Source organism: Panicum virgatum, chromosome 2K (genome assembly GCF_016808335.1).
Source record: "Panicum virgatum strain AP13 chromosome 2K, P.virgatum_v5, whole genome shotgun sequence".
Classification (NCBI taxonomy): domain Eukaryota; kingdom Viridiplantae; phylum Streptophyta; class Magnoliopsida; order Poales; family Poaceae; genus Panicum; species Panicum virgatum.
The window spans coordinates 6,481,425-6,500,733 of NC_053137.1; the positions used below are offsets into that span (position 1 = coordinate 6,481,425).

The window sequence follows — 19,309 nt, forward strand, 5'->3', positions numbered from 1 at the left end:
TAACAACATAATTATTGATGGTGTCTAGACTACTGATGATTAAGTATTATGTTGTGAAAGAAAGGTCCCAGGATCAAGTTATTAAAGTTAAAGAAATAAGTTTGAGTTTATGCTAGCAAATTATTCAAGACTTGTCACTCATCTCATTTAAATTTTCGCGAAATTAAGTATGAGATTTGTGAACGGTCTTGGACCTGATTCTGGATACATGATCATTCCCAAATAAGTAATAAGCGTTCTATCGAGGTATTGCAGTGAACTGTGGGTAATGGAGTCCCGGTAGTGAATTAAATACTACTGACGACGCATTGGTCCGGTCTTACTGTTGTACTGAGTGTGAACCTAAGTTTAAAGCGAACCTAAGTTGTTAATCGTTCGATCAAGTGGGAGAATGTTGGAAATTTATGATCTCAGGATAACGACCTAGATCTACATGGCAATAATTTCCACAAATTAGAGATAACATACCAAATATATTCATGTACCGTGATTGGCAGGTACACCTAATGTTTCCATCTATAAGTCGGCCCCGATTCCACAGTGTTGTCTATAAATATGAGATGGAGGGGTACCCTCTGTAACACTAATCAGTTAATCTCGCAATTAGCGAAACACCAATCAATTAGAGCGCTGGAGGGGCTGGAAGCGCGACTTCCTCATCTACTTCATGGCAGGCACAAGGAGTTGCTGTTCCTCATCTACTTCGTGGCATGCACAAGGAGGAGTTGCTGCTCGTTAAGAACTTCATCAACAGAGAGATCTAAATCTCTCCAATGATGAAGATCAAGTCTATTTCATTTACATAAGTCATCAGCCCTACTACTATAACTACAGAGGCGTCCATGGATTCAAGAAGCTCTGGTCAGTATTAATCTAATTAATTCCGCATTAAGTAATTAGTGATCATGATTAGACTAAGCTAAAATCCTGTTCATGATCAATTAAATTTAACACTACGATGGCTTTGGCTAGTCTCGCGCACTGCGAGAAATAGACGTCCCCCTTCTCCTCCCTCTCCCTGTTGTGGCGAGGGAAAACTTCCATCACCGCCGCCTCCCGCCACCATTCGTCGACGAGCTACAGACCCACTGTCGCCTCCACCGGCAGATTCCGTCACCGTAGGCCTTGGCTCTCGGGGCAGATTGGGCACTGCAGTTTGCTCCCGCCCCCGCCGGCCTGATCTCCGACGGCGGCGGCGGCGGCGGCCATCCTCCGCGAGGCCATGACCGGATCTACCGACGGCGGTCCGTTGCGGGAGATGGAGGAGTTGCCGGCCGCGAGGACGCGAACGGAGGGCGCCGCACCCAGGGCCGTGCCACCTCCTTCTCGCCGTCAACGACCTCCAGGCTCCAGCACCTCTCACATGGTTCGACATTTGACTTTGATTGGCTTCTCGTTGGTCGAAGAGATGCAAAATCGCAAACCAAGTCCTTGATTGGCTTCTCATCGGTTGTAGAAATGCAAATCGAGATAAACAAATCGAACGAATCTGGACGGACGTGGTCCTATATTGCCGTAGTTTATGTAATCAATAATCAAGCACATTCACTTGGCTCCTCCAAGGCCAATGCTTGTGCTCTCCATTTTCTACAAAAGCAGCTTCTCAAACCCACCGTACTGGAGCTCTGTGTGAACAAGAGTATTTCACATGCTTCTCCTTTAATGATTCTTGTTATGGTTTAGTGATGTGCATTGATCTGTTGTTAGTTGTGCGACCAAATATTCTGTTATTTGTCATTCTGTGCTGTACTCTTGACCACTATGCATGGGTAATCTATTGTTGCTCTCATTATATACTATCAGCAGTGAGTGTTAATTTCATTGTTCTTGGTAAGCCATTTGTCCATATTCTGTTCAATTTCTTTAGATGCAAGGAAATATCTGAGGAATTATTTGTTGTTCTATATCTTAGAAACAATTGATACTGGAAGCTTGGGTAACCTTGACATATATAGTACCACATCCCTGGTTATTCATGGATCAGGTTGTTTATGTTGAATGTTTTAGTTTGATCCCACTTGTTGATAGTGGTTACCTTTGGACAAAGCCTGGCTAGGATGTGAAGTTCAATGGTTTAAGCATTTTGGTTACGGAATACTATAATGCATGTCTCCTGGAACTCTGCACATCCAAATGGCTTCTGACCATCTGTTTAGCAGCATAGTTCAATATGTCTACATTGTTCTCAGGATTCTTCGTTTTGATCAGCAACACTACAAAACTGTCCAATATCTGAATTAGTGTTGGTTTAATATACCATTAGGGCTAACAGCCGAGGTCTCTGGCTGGGCAGAGAATAACTCTGTTCGGCTGGCAAGCCAGCAGTGCTTTTCTCTCACACCAAATCAACACCAGCCATCAGCTAGTCAGCAGCACTTTTCTCTCACAATAAATCAGCACCAGCCACAACCAGCCAAACAGAGTCAATCTCTTCTCTGAACAGAGGAGTAGCAGTATAACTGGCACCAAGCTAGAGCCTCAACATGGAGACACATCAACCCACGACAGTCATTACAAGTCTATAGAATGTTGGAAACTGTAGTTTGCTTGCAAATGCAGTAGCTCTAGCACACTTGTGCCGCTTGTTAATTCACAAGTTCTATAAACTTAAAATAGTCATTATGATCCGGTTGTTTTCTGATTTTAGCATTAAGTAGTCCAAGCTGTTACTTGCATAAAAGTTGATTAAGTTGGTGCGAAGAGAATACGATGAATTATTTGATTGCCTAATGTTCACAGAGGATAATGATTAGGCACTGCAATGAAGGAAATCATATTATAGTTTGTAAGCTGACGTGAAACCAAATAAAATGGTTTCTTTAGGTTTAATTGAGCAGTGCATGTGCACGGGCACTAAACTAGTGCATAGAACTCTTTGACCATGCTATTCCAGTTCTCCGTATATGACGGATCATATAGAGTTGACCCTGCAAAAAAAATTTCGAGTTGTGATTATTAAACAAAACATGAGACCCAAATGTTGCATTTAACAAACTACTGGCCTCGAGATGCATTCTTGAAGTGGTATTCTTTTTTCTCCTGGCCTCGATATGCTGATGGACGGTCTAAAATTTCTGCAAAGTGCGCGCACATGGTCTCCTTGTCCTTAGACTGGCTCCTCGCTGGTTGATGAGATGCATAGAGTTTGGTCATAGGGCTGGTAGCCGGAAATGTCCACTCACTGGCACCAAGAAAAGGTGATTTCTGAACTTTTTTTTAGTCTTTCGCATTGTCATATCAAGCTGATGCTATCACTAATGTAGGAAGAGAACAAAAAAAAGAGCAAAGTGAAGGCTCGGAGGAAAAAAACCAAGAAAGGTACTACTACTATTGAATCAATAACAACTCCAAGGACCAAAGCAGCTGTTGCAAGGGAAGCAGTAGAAAAAACTAGGAAAGAAGCAATGGAAGCTGAGCTCAAGGCAGCAGCAGCAAGGGAAGCAGCAGAAGCAGCAGCAAGGCAAGAAGCAATGGCTGCAAGGCTTGAATTTTCAGCAACACAAGCTCATGAGGAGGTCATGGATGTGATGGCCTTACAAGTAGTAGTACCAGATGCCAGTAATCAGACAACAAGAGCTAGGAGGTATTGTTCTTCTCCAACTGACATTGAATTGCATGTGTTAGAAATTCCTTTGTAATGCATGAAGCATCAATATAACTTTGTTTTGCACAGGTCCTTATTTCCTGGAGATACCCTCGAGGTTGAAGTGCAACCACCTAGGAAGATGACTCCTAGGAAGAAGCAGTTGGGAACTAAGATGAGGAAGACACCTCAGAAGAAAAGAGGATCAAAGAAGAACTGAATAACATCACTCTTATTGTTTTGCAGTCTTTTGAACAGCCAAAACTAGTTTTTGCATGGCCTTATTATGTAATGATGGGCTGAAAACCACTCTGTAATGGCCCAAGTTTCACATGTTCTGGGTAATGGCATCCAAACACTATGTATGCCGACACATTGCTAGATAATGGTCTGTAATAGCACAAAACACTGTGTATGCCCTGAATTTGCTACCTAACATTGGACATGTACCTATGAAATGTTATGATTTATGTTTTAATTTGGATTAAACTGTATCATAAAAGGCCATTGTTTCCAATAGTTTGCACAAACACATTGCTCAACTCAAGCTATTACACAACATCCTGGACGCTAGCACATTGTACAAACACATTGCTCAACTCAAGCCATTACAACTGATCTCACAACCATTGCTAACACAACAATATCAAAAACAACAAAGACAAAGTTCAATTTCTATATCAGATTCTCCAACTTCTTCTCCAGCCTATTGCGGTCCTCATCCTGGACGCTGCCATGAGATCCTTCTTCCACTTCGTCGATCTGCTCATACTTGATAATGACGATCTTCTTGTTAATCAACTCATCCAGGTACTCCTTCTGAAATTGGTAGAAGCCACATAACTTCGAATTCTACAAACACCACCACTTCCAAACTGTGAAACTCTAAAGCGCCAAAAAAAGAAACATTGAGGGATAGAGACACTAACCCCATTCTTGGGACACTTGAAGAGGGTTCGCCCGTTGTTGGGTGTATCCTTCTTTACGCGAAGCTCGATCACATGGGCCACATTGCAGTCGGGGCATTCAATCAAAGGAAGCTCGGATTCTTTGCCGGTTGGATACGCCACAGCATGCACGCGCATGGAGCTCGCGCCTCGTTGCTGCCTCCTCACTGACCTACTGGCGCTGGAAGACTCCGCCATGTGCAACATGGCCACCGTGGCGCAGGGACGGCGAGAGGGCAGTTGGAGGCGGCGGCGGGGCGAGCAAGGAAGAAGGAAGAAGTAAGAAGAAGAATGCGGCGGAGGGGGATCTAATGGGATAGGGTTAGCGGCGGGAGGTCGGGCCCAGCGTGCAGTAACGGCGGGAGCACGGCGTAGGGGCCCTGCTGACTCGGCGCCCGCGTTTCCTGCTGCTGTGGCTGCCACATGTGTAAATGTGGTAAATTTGTAAGTAAAACTTCTCACTGCTGGTATATATGTAGGTGCCATTCTAAAGATGACAATCTGATGAGTGTCATTCGTAATAATGGTAAAAATGTATAAAAAAACCTCGCCGACGCCTCCAACAACGCGACACTGCAGCGCACTGCGACGCCACCTGCAGGGTGTTCGGCGGGCGCTGTTCCTCACCCAGGAACCAGGACCCCCTACTCATCCTCCACGCTTTCCTCAACCTCTACTCCACGCCAGGATGCGCCCACAACGGCCTCCGTTGCGGTTCCAAGCACGCCAGCCGCCCCTCCCACACTGGCGCTCGAAAGGTGCTCGATGAAATAGCACTCCGGGACGCTGCCGGCGTCACCTGGCTGGTCTCAGGCCCACCGTCTCTGAGGAGCCAGGCTTTTTCAATACGGGGAACGTGAGATCAGCTAGGCGCTGAGCAGCTTCAGGAGATGCGCCAATCCGCACACACAGTCTCTGCATCATCGAGGAAACGTTGGGCATGGCGGGAAATTGCTCGACGCGCTCCCACGAGAGTCCTTCCTTGGTGTCATGCGCGCCTCGCGGGTCCTTGGCGGGCTTGGCGATGGGAATCGATGGCCCACAACACGAGTCGCGCGGTGCCGGCGCACATAGAGGTGGTAAAGGGTCTTAAAATTTAACTTAGATTATCTGGGCTCTAATCTTATATAATTTTAAACTAAAAATATATAAGAGCCAACTTGGATCGTGAAGAGATCACTAAGGTTATGGTCCATTACCACCTCCAGACACGTAGAGGGCTGGAAGTGATAGGCCACTGCCAAGCACAAGGGTCAAGGGACAAGGATGGTCGCCGGTGCAAGCAGCCGCACAAATCTTTTTTTATTTTTGAAACACAGTACAAACGCATGTACACATTCCTATGAATACACACACGCAACCCTACCGCTATAAGCACCTCCGAGAGATTGAGCCTTGCTATCAACGGGCATGTCGCCTACCACGGAAAGAATAGTGCCGGTTAAATCCTAGAATAAATCCCCCAAAGCTTCTTGGCTGCTTTCAGCGATTATTAATACAGATATGTATCACTAATATACATACATATATACTACAACTTGGTGTTTTTGCATGTTTTTCTCACATATTAATACGCATACTACTATATACAACCATCTCATCTGAACTTTGGTTCAAAACTCAACCGATATGACGGAGTGCAAAATGACATCTCGATGCGATGTTCTTGTGCTCTCGACGTTAAATAAATATGGAGTGCCTATGTGTGCGTGCGGTTTTAATTCAGCACGGATTATGAAATGATTATTAACCTGTGGATGTGTCCTCCTGGATCTCTTCTTCGCATTAACGTGGGCGCGGGCCTCACGCGGAGACTGACGGCCCAAGTCGTCCCAGGACTTCACGGGTGGCCAGTGGCCTGCCATGCTGCAAACCTGCGTGCTTACAGGGGCAGGGACCCACCGACCTGCTGCTTTGCCCGCCACCGAGGGGCCGTCCAGTGTCGGGGGTCCCTCCTCTCTGGCTCACTGCCGAGCCGGCTGCTGCTGCACGTCCACTTGTCTCCGTCAATTTCCACGTTCCTTCACCCACTGCCTCTGCCGCCTGCCCGCCTCCTGCTCGAGCTCGCCCAGCCGCTGATGTTGCGGATGAGAAGAGATAAAGGATAAGACTAATTATAGAGATATCCGGTCCAATAATTCCGGTGCAAATTTTATAGAGATTTTATACATATTAAATACAGTGACATATCAGCATTTGTAATGACATGACAAGGTAATTATGAAGAAAGATAGGGAAATGGTTTTATCAGGATGAAACTGTGTATACACTGTTTCCAAGACTATGAAACTTGAAACGTGCATTGGGAGCTTTAAAGTTTCATTTTATGCAATTGCATCCAATCACATGTTTTACAATTAAATACTGTGGCTAGTCTATGAAATCGTGAAATAAAACTTTGCATTGGGAGGTCTTAGTTCATTTGCGAACTCAAATATATTTAGATGATATGGTATTGTATGAAATCTTGTAATGAAATCTTGCACCGAGAATAGCCTGTTAGCCCCGAGATAGCACCGGGTCAGAATATGACGTCACCTAGAGATTTTAACTCCCGTTGCCAGTTTAAGGAACGCTCTAAATACACAGCAGCGGTGCACACCTCAAACCATCTAGCATTAGCTCACCACCCTATTTAATATGAGTGAAATCGAAAATAGTCACCACAGTAAACCGCTCATTGCTATGAGAGATAATGTCTAGATTTTTAAAACTAGGGGACCATGGATCCAGTTTTTCGATTGTACGAGTGTTCCCACCGCAAAGTGATCTTGGTGTTTAAAAATTTCTTCAATTATTTATAGTCATTATTCATATTTCCTTCAGTTAAAAAATAGAGATTTAGTTTTTTATGTAAATGACCAAATATGTGCATACTTGGTACAGTATTTTATAAAACATATATTATATTATACATTATATAATATATTTTTAAATAATGAGCAAATATGTCGATGTTATTGAGCTCTTGATGTTAAATATGGAGTGCAAATTTATGTACGCACAATTTTAATTCAGCACGTACATGAAGTATTGAGAAGCGATTATTAATGTCATAATGTGTGGATGTGTCATGATCTACCCAAGCAGCGCGCATCGACATCTTCTTCATATTCACGTGGACGTGGGCCTCACGGAGGATGATGGTCCAAGTCGTCTACTGGTTTTTTTATTTTTAATATTATTTTAATTATTTTTTATATAAATAATATCTAATTTTTTTTTACAGAAATAGTCCCCTGCGCTCTAGCTTGGGGTGTCAGGAAAGACGCCAAGGGTATGTTTAGTTCCCACTAAATTTCCAAATTTTCCATCACATCCATCACATCTCCTATCACATCGATATATTAAATATAGCAAATAACTCATACAGTACTAAATGTAGTTAAATAAAAAACTAATTGCATAGTTTTGATGTACGTTGCGAGACGAATCTTTTGAGCCTAATTAGGTCATGGTAGGACAATATTTACCACAAACAAACGAAAAGTGATACAGTGTGCTACAGTGACTGATGTGACTTTTTTTCTCTTTTTCACCTCATTTAAACATAGCCCAAGAACCTAGCGCCTTGGCCCCTAGAGCGTCAGAACCTAAATATAAAAAAAAAATTATATTTAGATGTTGACAGCCTGAGCGGGGCGCAGGACCAATATTTGCTCATCGCCTGTACGTACAGGCCCCGACATGTTCCATCATGTGCGATGAAACCGACCCTTAAAGGCATTGAATCGTGGCAGGCGCAGGCTGGCCATGAATAGCCCAGCCGGCCGTCTTGAATGAATCGTGCCGTGCACAGCTGCTCTCGTGGCACCTCGCCGATTTTGCGGAGGGCGGCGCGCATGGTCTCGAGCTCCCCGTGGAGGAAGTGAGGAACTCGATGCCCTTCCTGGCGCCTTGTGCAGCTTGTACTCGCCGTGCAGGAGCTGGGCGAGCTTGGGAAGCAGAGTGCTCGCAAACTCCATGGTGGCGGCCGGTGTGCTTGCTTGCTTGTTGATTGATGCGTTGCTTGTATAGTGGTTTGGTGGTGAAGCTGATCTGGATCCGCCTCCGCTCCCCTCGCCATATATTTAGGGCATATTTAGATTTTTACCCGTAAACTCCGTAAACACAAAAAAAATATCAGATCGAATGTTGAGACACATATATGGAATACTAAATAAAGTCTATTTACAAAATTTTTTGTATGAATGGGCTGTAAATCGCGAGACGAATCTAATGAGCCTACTTAATCTATGATTTACAACAGTGATGCTGCAGTAACCATCCGCTAATTATAAATTAATCATAGATTAATTAGCATAATTAGATTCCTCTCACGATTTACAACCCATCTATAAAAAAAATTATAAATAGACTTCATTTAATATTTAAATTAGCAAAATTCCAATGTAAAATTTTTACATGTAAAAAACTAAACACAAGCTTATTTGTAAATGGGGGGATCGGAGGAGGACGCAGCAGTACCTCCCTTGCATTATTGGAGTACCTCCTTGAATTATTGGAGCCTAGGCCGATGGAGGCCTGACGATAGATGAGCACATAAATGCCTTCGCGCCTACTGACCGCTGTGCACGGCACGATTCATTCAAGACGGCCGGCTGGGCTATCCATGGCCAGCCTGCGCCTGCCACGATTCAATGCCTTTAATCACCGTCTGTACGATCATCTCAAGAGTCGGTTTCATCGCACAGGATGGATCATGTCGGGGCCTGTACGTACAGGTTTTTACATTTAGCTCCTGCTGGGTGGGGCGGCGCCAGCGCTATTTCTATAAATAATTTTTGGAATATTATTTCTGTAAAAAATAATTAAAATAATATTAAAAATAAAAAAATCTCGTGGCAAGACTTCTCCTTCACGGTATTAACCACCGTCCTGCTGCTGGCCCGCATTAACCACCGTATTAAATGTTGGCATGATAGGAAATAGGCACACTAATAAATCACTCGTGAGATATAGATGTGTTTAGGAGCATTAAGTTGGTGCCAAGAGAATACGATGAATTATTTGATTGCCTAATGTTCACAGAGGATAATGATTAGGCACTGCAGTGAAGGAAATCGTATTATAGTTTGTAAGCTGACGTGAAACCAAATAAAATGTTTTCTCTAGGTTTAATCGAGCAGTGCATGTGCACGGGCACTTAACTAGTGCATAGAACTCTTTGACCATGCTATTCCAGTTCTCCGTATATGACGGATCATATAGAGTTGACCCTGCAAAAAAAAAAATTCGAGTTGTCATTATTAAACAAAACATGAGACCCAAATGTTGCATTTAACAAACTACTGGCCTCGAGATGCATTCTTGAAGTAGTATTCTTTTTTCTCCTGGCCTTCATATGCTGATGGACGGTCTAAAATTTCTGCAAAGTGCACATGGTCTCCTTGTCCTTAGACTGGCTCCTCACTGGTTGATGAGATGCAAATCAAGATATTCAAATCGGACGCATCTGGACCAACGACGTCAATGCTCTGAGTCTTCATTTTCCACAAAAGCAGCTTCTCAAACCCATTGTCTAGCTTCTCCCTCTCCACCGAACCCACACAACCGTGTTTCCCTGTGTCCTGTGCGTGTGTTTTGGAGCTCCAGGCGTAGCCATGGCTGAGGTACTGGCCACCATGGTGGTCGGGCCGCTGGTGTCCATGGTGAAGGAGAAGGCCTCCAGCTACCTCCTGGACCAGTACAAGGTGATGGAGGGAATGAAGGAGCAGCACAAGCTTCTCAAGCGCAAGCTGCCGGCCATCCTGGACGTCATCACCGACGCCGAGGAGCAGGCAGCAGCGAAGAGAGAAGGGGCGAAAGTTTGGCTCGAGGAGGTCCGCAAGGTTGCCTACCAGGCGAATGATGTCCTAGACGAATTCAAGTACGAGGCGCTGCGCCGCAAAGCCAAGAAGGAGGGACACTACAAGGCACTCGGCATGGATGTAATAAAGCTCTTCCCTTCTCACAACCGTATTGTTTTTCGTCACAAAATGGCAAACAAGCTCCGTATGATCTTGAAAGAAATTGATGTCCTCATCGCAGAGATGAATGCATTTAGGTTCAAATTCAAACCAGGGCCACCAGAGCCCACAAATTACTTGAGGCAGCGTAATTCTGATATCATCGACCCAACAAATATTGTCAGCAGATCGAGAGATGATGAGAAGAAGGATGTTGTTGATAGATTACTTGCTCAAGCTAGTAGCCCGGATCTCACGGTCCTTCCAATCGTTGGAATGGGGGGATTGGGCAAGACCACCTTGGGACAGCTCATTTACAATGACCCTAAAATCAGGAAGCATTTTGAGTTATGGCTTTGGGTGTGTGTCTCTGATAACTTTGATGTGGATTCCCTGGCTGATAGAATAGTGAAAGAAAATGGTTGTAAAACAAGTGGAAGTTCAGCACCGGAGAAGCTTCAAAACGCAGTGAGTGGTTGTGAAGCAAGTGGAAGTTCAGCACCGGAGACTTTTCAAAACGCAGTGAGTGGTTGTGAAGCAAGTGGAAGTTCAGCACTGGAGAAGCTTCAAAACGCAGTGAGTGGGAAGAGGTACCTCCTCGTATTGGATGATGTCTGGAGCCGTGATGAGCACAAGTGGGAAAGGCTGAAGTCCTACCTTCAACATGGTGGTAGAGGTAGCTCACTGCTAATAACAACCCGTGATTTCAAAGTTGCTCAGCTAATGGGTACAACAGAAGCCAACAATCTCAAGAGCTTGGATGAAATCTACATAAAGGAAATTATTGAGACAAAAGCATTCGGCTCAAAACAAGTAGAGCAAAGGCCTCGTGAACTAGTTGAAATGGTTGGTAACATAGTGAAGAGGTGTTCTGGCTCTCCTTTGGCTGCCACAGCTTTGGGCTCTGTACTACGTACCAAGACCAGCAAGCAAGAATGGGAAGGTATACTAAATAGAAGAATGATTTGTGATGAGGAAAATGGAATTTTACCAGTACTTAAACTCAGTTACAATTGCTTGCCATCATATATGCGGCAATGCTTTGCTTTTTGTGCAATGTTTCCACAGGATTATGAGATTGATGTGCAAAGTCTAATCCACCTATGGATGGCCAATGGTTTTATCCCAGAGCAACCAGGATTGTGTCCTGAAACCATTGGAGAAAGAATTTTCAATGAGCTGAAGTCGAGGTCATTTTTTCAGGATTTGAAAAGCGTCCCATTTGACAAAAGATTTTCTGTGGAAGAAATGAATATGGACATGTATTGTTCTAGAATTACTTGTAAGATCCACGACCTTATGCATGATGTTGCAGAATCTGCTATGGGAAAAGAATGTGCTGCAATAACTACACGCCCGAGCCAAAGTGAGGATGCTCTTCATTCAACTCGTCATTTGTATTTATCAGTCAATCGGCCAGAAAATCTTCTGAATGCTTCCCTAGAGAAAGGATCTCCAGCTTTCCAAACATTGATATGTGATGGATGTGTAAAAGAAGATATGAAGATCTTATCAAAATACAACTCTATTAGAGCATTAAAGATCAATCAGGGCTCATTCCTAAGGCCGAAATATCTTCATCACCTGAGGTATCTTGATCTCTCAGGAAGTGATATTGAAGCACTTCCTGAAGACATCAGCATCCTGTATCATCTGCAAACACTGAACCTTTCTGATTGCTGTGATCTACAGCGACTTCCAAAGGAACTGAAGTATTTGACTTCCCTTCGTCACCTCTACACTCACAACTGTCCAGAGTTGAAAAGCATGCCCGCAGAGCTCGGACACCTCACTTGCCTGCAGACACTTACATGCTTTGTTGTAGGTACTGACACCGGTTGCAGTAATGTGAGAGAGCTGCAGAATTTGGACCTTGGCGGTAGACTAGAGCTAAGACAGCTCGAAAATGTCGCAAGAGCAGATGTAGAAGCAGCAGGTTTTGGGAATAAGAAAAAACTGACCGAACTGAAGTTAGTATGGATTGATAATGACCAGCAGGAACAAAATAATAATATTCATGAAGAGGTGGTGGAAGGTCTCAAACCTCATGATGGGCTGAAGGCCCTAAGGATATATTCATGTGGGAGTAATACTTTTCCATCATGGATGAATATGTTGAATGGCATGGTGGAGTTTACGTTATCTAGTTGCCAAAAGCTCGAGAAGCTTCCTGCACTCTGGCAGTTACCAGTTCTGGAAATTCTTCACCTGGAAGCATTGCCGAGTTTACATTGTTTGTGCAGTGGTGGTACTACACCCATCACATTTCAGAAACTGAAGGTGCTTACCTTGTTTCATATGGAAAAATTTGAGGCATGGTGGGACACAGATGTGGTGCAAGGAGAAGAGCCGATATTTCCCAAGGTTGAGGAGCTGGATATCCGTAGGTGTGGAGGTTTGACTGCATTACCAAAAGCAGCGCCACTGATTACAAAATCATCTGGCGGAGTTGACACTAAGTGTCGCTCCACATTTCCAGAACTGAGAAAAATGATGTTGATGTATTTGAATATGTTTGACAAGTGGGAGGCAGTCGAAGGAACTCTAGAAGAAGGGTTAACATTTCCTCGGCTCGAGGAACTGTACATCAGGGATTGTGCAAGCCTCAGTGCACTACCAAAAGGGTCGTTATTGGTTAAACAATCATTTGGCGGAGCTGGAACTGTGTGCCCCCGCTCCGCATTTCCAGCATTGAGGGAACTAGACTTACTTGATTTGTCGGCCCTTGAGAGGTGGGGGGCAGCCGAAGGAACTCTGGGAGAAGAGGTAACATTTCCTCTGCTGGAGAAGTTGAACATTCGTGACTGCCCCAAGTTGACTGATCTACCTGAAGCACCGAAGCTAAGTGTATTAGCCATAAAAGGACGTGGTCAACAAATATCCCTGCAGACAGCTAGCAGATACATTCCTTCACTGTCCATGCTGCGTCTGGACGTGTCACCCGATGACGCGGACACAACATTGCTGCATGTCAAGCAGAAATGGAATCATGAACTCCCCTTGGCAACTATGAGGTTAGGTTGGTGCGACCTTCTGTTCTCATCCCACTCAAATGCACTAGCGCTGTGGGCATGTTTTGCACGGCTAGTAGATTTGACAATTTGGAATTGCGACGCTCTTGTCTACTGGCCAGAAAACGTGTTCCAGGTCCTGGTATCCCTGAGGAAGTTATGGATTTTCAGATGCAGCAAACTGACAGGACGCACACAAGCTTCTGGCGAGCAATCTGCTCCAGGACGGGATGGACTCCTGCCACATCTGGAGGTTCTAACCATAGATGATTGCAAATCTTTCGTAGAGGTCCCCAACCTGCCGGCATCTCTCAAGAAATTACATATAGAGAGGTGCAATGATAATCTCGAGTCCATCGTATTCGGTCTGCAGGAGGACACAAGGTTGGCGAAGGGAGAAGGTGTTGTACAGCTGGACACATCATCATCAATTCCAGGGTCCAGCAGTCGTGAGGCCACAACGTCTACAGCTGTACTGAAGCTGCCATCAGCAGCCAACCTTCGCTTCCTTCCATGCCTAGAATCTCTAACTACATGGCGCTGCAATGGTTTGTCTGAGGTTGCCAATCTTCCTCCGTCTATCAAGACCTTGAACATAAATGGCTGCGGCAATCTTCGATCCTTATCAGGAGAGCTTCGGTCGCTGGAAGAACTAAATCTCTCTGGTTGCAAAAGCCTGGTATCCTTACCGGATGGGCCTCAAGCATACTCATCCCTCAGAGTTCTTCGGATTGAAGGTTGTGATGGTGTGAAGTCGCTCCCGTCGAGCCTACAGAGCCGTTTGGATTGCCTCGAGCAGAAATATCTATATGGCCGTTATGAAGGTAATATCTAGTTTCCTTGTTTCTTTTAACAAAATCTTCAGGAGCTCAATTGGTGTTGTCTAAAACGCTCCACTTAAATATTCTATTAGTTATTATAAGATGTATTTGGATTTAGTGATAAACTTTTACGAGAGTCATGTTTAGAACCTCTAGAGATATCCATTGGTGACACATGCTATATATTTAGTACACTGCACCACTAATACCGATATTTATATGGACTTGTGTCACCTAAATCCGTTAACTTAGGAATTTAAATATAAGATGATCTTTGCCATTCACTTTTTTTTACCATGGTTGTCGTACTTGCTAATTCGGATAGTGTAAATTGTAAAATCAATCATCTTCCTTTAGTCATACATCAAATTAAGCGTGCCATCAAAAAATTAATGCGGCCAAATCGGATTAGTTTTTATTGAAGTGCCCTGGTGAATTAACTTTTGCCACGGTCCTTTGAACGGATACTATATGGGTAGTACAGTACTCTGTGATTAATTTCCCTTTTAGCATCTGATTTGAATCAGCTTGCATTTAGATAACCAATTAAAGTGGCATTTTCCCTAACATTACTCTGCAAATTCACTAGCTCCATTGCATGTAGTTATAGTATGTGTAGTTCTCTTTACTTGTCTTTTTTCTTTTTTTACATAAACAATAATTTCCTTTAAAACTTTTACTATTGGATACCATAGTGTATTCTCTTGTATATATACTTTCTAATTTCGTGTTGAATTGCACGCATAAAGGCTGGTCAATGAGGAGGCTGGTCAACAAGGCTGCGACGAGATTGTTCCCGTGTTCCCGAGATGAGGAGAGTGACAGTGATTGAAACAGCAGATCAAGGACCTGACGAAAGTTATCACCAAGGTTTGTAACATTACTGTTCTCGATGATTGACTTCTAATGATGCTAGCTCCTAATGCTGACTCCCTATGAGGTGTGGCTTCCTTGTAGGATCGTTGTTACCAGACTTGCAAATGATGGATTGTTGTGACCGTGGTAGAATGTATTACGTACACTTTCTGAAGATAATCTCCAGTGAAGTCAAGGCCAGCTCCTTGATTTTGAGCAGAAGCAAGTCATAGATTGCAAGCAGAAGAATATAGCATATAGATGTAATCATCTTAACCCTGTGTTCACGCTCAAACTCAAGTTCTGGTAGCATGGTGTTGAGCTCGGCTTGGAGGATCGTATCCTCCCGAGGGCGTCGTTGTAACGTGGCCACGGCGTGCGTCTTGTTCGCGTCGTGGCGAGTGCAGCCGCTGGCTGCGCGGCATGGCCTGGCGTGTGGGGTGGCGCATGCTTCCAGGGTCGTGGCGCGCATGGCGTGCATGCCAGAGGCGCGAGGCTAGCTCCGCCGCTTCTTCTTTCACGTTTCCTTTTACAGTTTGTAGTGTGTATAAATAGGAATTATATATGCAGAAAAAGCTGTCATGGTTGTGCACGGCACCAAAAAAATCCACTTGTGTTCTTCTCTGTTCTTGAGAGTTTGAGAGACAGAGTTCGCCGGAGTACAATTCCGGCCGCCGGTGAGAAGTCCGGCTGACAATAGAGCATTAGAGCTCCATGCTCCGGCTTGTTATCCTAGTTTTTCCTTTTGAACTATGATGAGTTTGAGTTTAGTGTCTGCTCCCGCACTAGCGAAACACAGGTAGCACTTTACTTTCATAGACCGCTGAAGATACTTGCCATAGAATATATCAGAAAGTCCAACATACTCATGTTGTTGTACGTCAACTCGTTGTTTAACCTGCTGCTTGAAATGCACTGGAACTGCTGAACTTTGTCCCATGTTATGTGGGTATCTGATACTGAATGGTGCGCAGGGTGATCCTGTGCAGAGGTCTCATTGTTGAGCCGTTAAGGCCTGTTTGTTCAAAACCACATCTGCAGCAACATTTCTCCTGGTAACAATGCTGTAATGGAATCGAAAACAATGGTGATTGCATTGAACCAGAGTAAATTCTAGTATTGTCAAACCAAGAAGAGGGTACATGTCCATACAAAATTACTTCTCGGACGTTGCAACAGCCAACATTTCCATAAGCCATAGTTGGCAGTAAGCAGGGGATGGAACAGAACAGAGGGACACGAACTCCTCTGCCTCTGAACCCAGCTCCTCTGTATCTCCTTGCCTGCTGCCTACTACAGGCTACCTCTGATCTAAATTCTCCCCGAATTCTCCTCTGCTTGTGTCCAAACTTTCAAACTCAACAGTTGGTACTCATAGTCCGCTGGAGTTAGCAGCAAAGATAATCTAAGGGCCATCTCAATCACTTGCAGTGTGGGTTCTTGACCAAGATACTGGGTCTGAGTGGAAGATTAGGAGGGATGAGCACTTTGAGCAGATGATTAGGGACAGATGGGTTGAGAGGTTGGCTGTTATTGCAGTAGATATTGTGAGAAAGGATGGCTATACTGAAAATGCAAGCTCTGGTGCTTCAAAAGGTAGATGTGTCTGTGGTGTCACTAGTGACCGTAATGGAGGACCAAGTGCTGTGGTTGATGATGCTGAAGGTTGTGGTGATACATGTAGTTCCCCACAACAAACATCTAGTGATTTGCCTATAGTAGTTGACTGGACTACTCTAACAATAATAGGGCAGGCTGACGATGATGGTATAGCAAAAGAAGTTGCTGATGAGGACAAGGTTTATGAGGCAATGGGATTCAAAGAGGCAGAGCCAACACCAGAGCAAGGTACACAAGAGGTGCCCATCCTAGCTATGTCAGCAGAGATGCAGGCTGATATGACTGAAGCAGCTGTTCATATTGATGATACAGTTCATGAAGAACCCATGCATAAATGGGATAGAGATAATCCAGATATGAGTGTTGGCACATTGTATCCCAGCATGAAGGAGTTTAGGCTAGCTGTTAGGCAACATGCTATAGTGCAGGATTTTGAGTATGATACTGAGCATTCAGACAAAGATAGGTTCAGGAAAGATAGGTTCAGGGCTAATTGTTCTGCTGTTGGCTGCCCATGGATTATTAGAGCTAGAACCCAACATGATGGCAGTATCAGGGTATATTTTATTGTCATTTCTGATTTTTTGTAGTTCAATAAAATATTTATATTGTGTTCAATGTTACAGTTTTATTGAGCTCATTTTTGACTTTTTGTATTTCAATATTCAGATACAAATCAATGAGGGGGATCATAATTGTGCATCTACCCAAAGGGTTGTAAGCAAGATGGCCAATATAGGTTGGGTGGCAGAGAGAGCAATTCCACTTCTCAAGAAGAACCCACAGATGGGGGCAAAAAAAATTCAAGAAGAGCTGAATTACAAGTACAAGATTGAGATACCATATCAGACACTGTAAAATGGTAGGCAGAGAGCAGCTGATAAGCTTTTTGGTAAGTGGGATGATTCATTTGATTGGTTGTGTAGGTTTAAGGCTGAGATAGAGTTGAGATCTCCTAGGAGTGTTGTAGAGATAGATACTATCACTGACCCTAATGATGGAAATATGAAGCGCCCCCTCATAAGAGAAGACTTAAAAGTGATACAATATCAGTCCCAGGAGGCTGATAACACTTTTATTACATCAAATAGCACATCACCGTACAACTCTACGCAGAAGTGGGCAGTGAAGCGCCACTATCGCGAGGATAACAACCAACCCCCACACAACGATATTAACTACGAAAAGGGGGTCATCAGAGTCTTGCGTCATACAGAACTTCCTGCGTGTGACCCTATCCACAAGTAGGGTTGGGTGCAGGATGGAACCACTAATCAACGTCTTCGGAAATAAAGTCTGGATCTTTCTCTGTAAAAATTAAAAATGGGGTGAGTACAAACGTACTCAGCAAGTCCAACCACACCCACGGAGGGGTATAAACATAATATAATGCACAGGGTAAATCAAGAATAAGGCTAGGGTTTAATTTGCGGAAAGCTAATTTTTATGCAGGGGTTCATTTGAAAGAAAGGATTTTCAAGCAAATTTTCTTGTACCGAGTAACCCGTAGTGTTGATCCACACAGGATCCAAGTTTTAAGTTGCTACCGGACTCCTCATCCGCCGTAGCACACGGCACAACTGCCGGACACATTTTCAAAACAAATCACGCCAACCTGTCCACTTCCAGGACAAACACTAGTTATGTGACCACACCATAACTCGCAGTACCATGGCCATGGCTATTCGAATAGATTTTTAACTCTGCAGAGGTGTGCAACTTTACCCACAAGCGGGGTACCACAACTCGATCACCTTAGTGTCGTCGCAGATCCCAACAAAGCCATTACCCACCTTAGCTAGACCTGACCAGCCATCACGGGATCCACCAAGGGGTCATTGACCTATCACAGAGGTTTTAACCCGGGCATAAGTCACACAGAGCTAATCCCTTCTCCTTGATCACCCGTTGCTCTCAGCTCTCCTGATGGCTATCAGACTAACTAGTGGGGTTTATGCTAAGCCGTTGCCCATACAACAGTCGAGTGGTTTGCACGATAGTGGAGTTAGGTGAGATGACACATCAACTCGGTCCTTAATTGTGACAAGATGGATATCTCCCTTCCTTGCTCAACCACACAGCCACGAGCACACCATTTGGCAATTCACACAGAAGTGCCATCCATCTTGTCTAAACTTATCTTTCGAAAATTCCACATTTTCCCTTCCCACACACACTCACACATTTTCTTTATAAAACAAGTTGTACCGTGTATAAGGTCCTAAGCGTTCTAGCAGCGATTAACGTCCAAACAAATCACATTTAGACATTAATCTAGGTGGTCAAGGAATGGTTATAACAAATCAAGGGGTAGTTATCCAACCATGTTTTCAGCAGGCAAACCATATGCAATTTTATAAAACAGGCCAATAGGTTGTGTTTATGAAAACTAGGACAAAATATGCATCAAAGGGCGGGATTGAACTTGTCGTCTTCAAAGCCTTCCGGGAAATCCTGATCGAGGTACTGTCCTTCGGGTTCGGGGTCGCGGAACTGGTCCTCGTTCACTCGCTGCTCGTCGGCA

The 19,309-nt window shown here is 44.2% G+C and overlaps 2 protein-coding genes across 3 annotated transcripts; both read left to right on the plus strand.

Annotated features, from left to right (window-relative positions):
- Window positions 1-3,172: 3,172 nt before the first annotated feature.
- Window positions 3,173-4,085, plus strand: LOC120695871. The gene is made up of 2 exons (XM_039979086.1): window positions 3,173-3,583; window positions 3,674-4,085. The coding sequence occupies exons 1-2, from the start codon at window positions 3,405-3,407 to the stop codon at window positions 3,801-3,803; spliced, it is 309 nt and encodes a 102-aa protein (XP_039835020.1). The 5' UTR covers window positions 3,173-3,404; the 3' UTR covers window positions 3,804-4,085.
- Window positions 4,086-9,908: 5,823 nt separating this feature from the next.
- On the plus strand, window positions 9,909-15,789 carry LOC120663835 (putative disease resistance protein RGA4). 2 transcript variants are annotated; one of them, XM_039942778.1, is made up of 3 exons: window positions 9,910-14,313; window positions 15,060-15,180; window positions 15,268-15,789. In XM_039942778.1, the coding sequence occupies exons 1-2, from the start codon at window positions 10,134-10,136 to the stop codon at window positions 15,140-15,142; spliced, it is 4,263 nt and encodes a 1,420-aa protein (XP_039798712.1). In that variant the 5' UTR covers window positions 9,910-10,133; the 3' UTR covers window positions 15,143-15,180; window positions 15,268-15,789. The 2 variants fall into 2 exon arrangements, with proteins under 2 accessions (XP_039798720.1, XP_039798712.1); XM_039942786.1 differs by lacking the exons at window positions 15,060-15,180; window positions 15,268-15,789 and having other exon boundaries at window positions 9,909-11,421; window positions 11,547-11,695.
- The last annotated feature ends 3,520 nt before the right edge of the window (window positions 15,790-19,309 follow it).

Coding starts and splice junctions, on each gene's coding strand:
- LOC120695871 (XM_039979086.1), top strand. CDS start 3,405: ATGGAAGCTGAGCTCAAGGCAGCAGCAGCAAGGGAAGCAGCAGAAGCA. Junction 3,584..3,673: donor CAGACAACAAGAGCTAGGAG/GTATTGTTCTTC, acceptor TGTTTTGCACAG/GTCCTTATTTCCTGGAGATA.
- LOC120663835 (XM_039942778.1), top strand. CDS start 10,134: ATGGCTGAGGTACTGGCCACCATGGTGGTCGGGCCGCTGGTGTCCATG. Junction 14,314..15,059: donor TCTATATGGCCGTTATGAAG/GTAATATCTAGT, acceptor GCACGCATAAAG/GCTGGTCAATGAGGAGGCTG.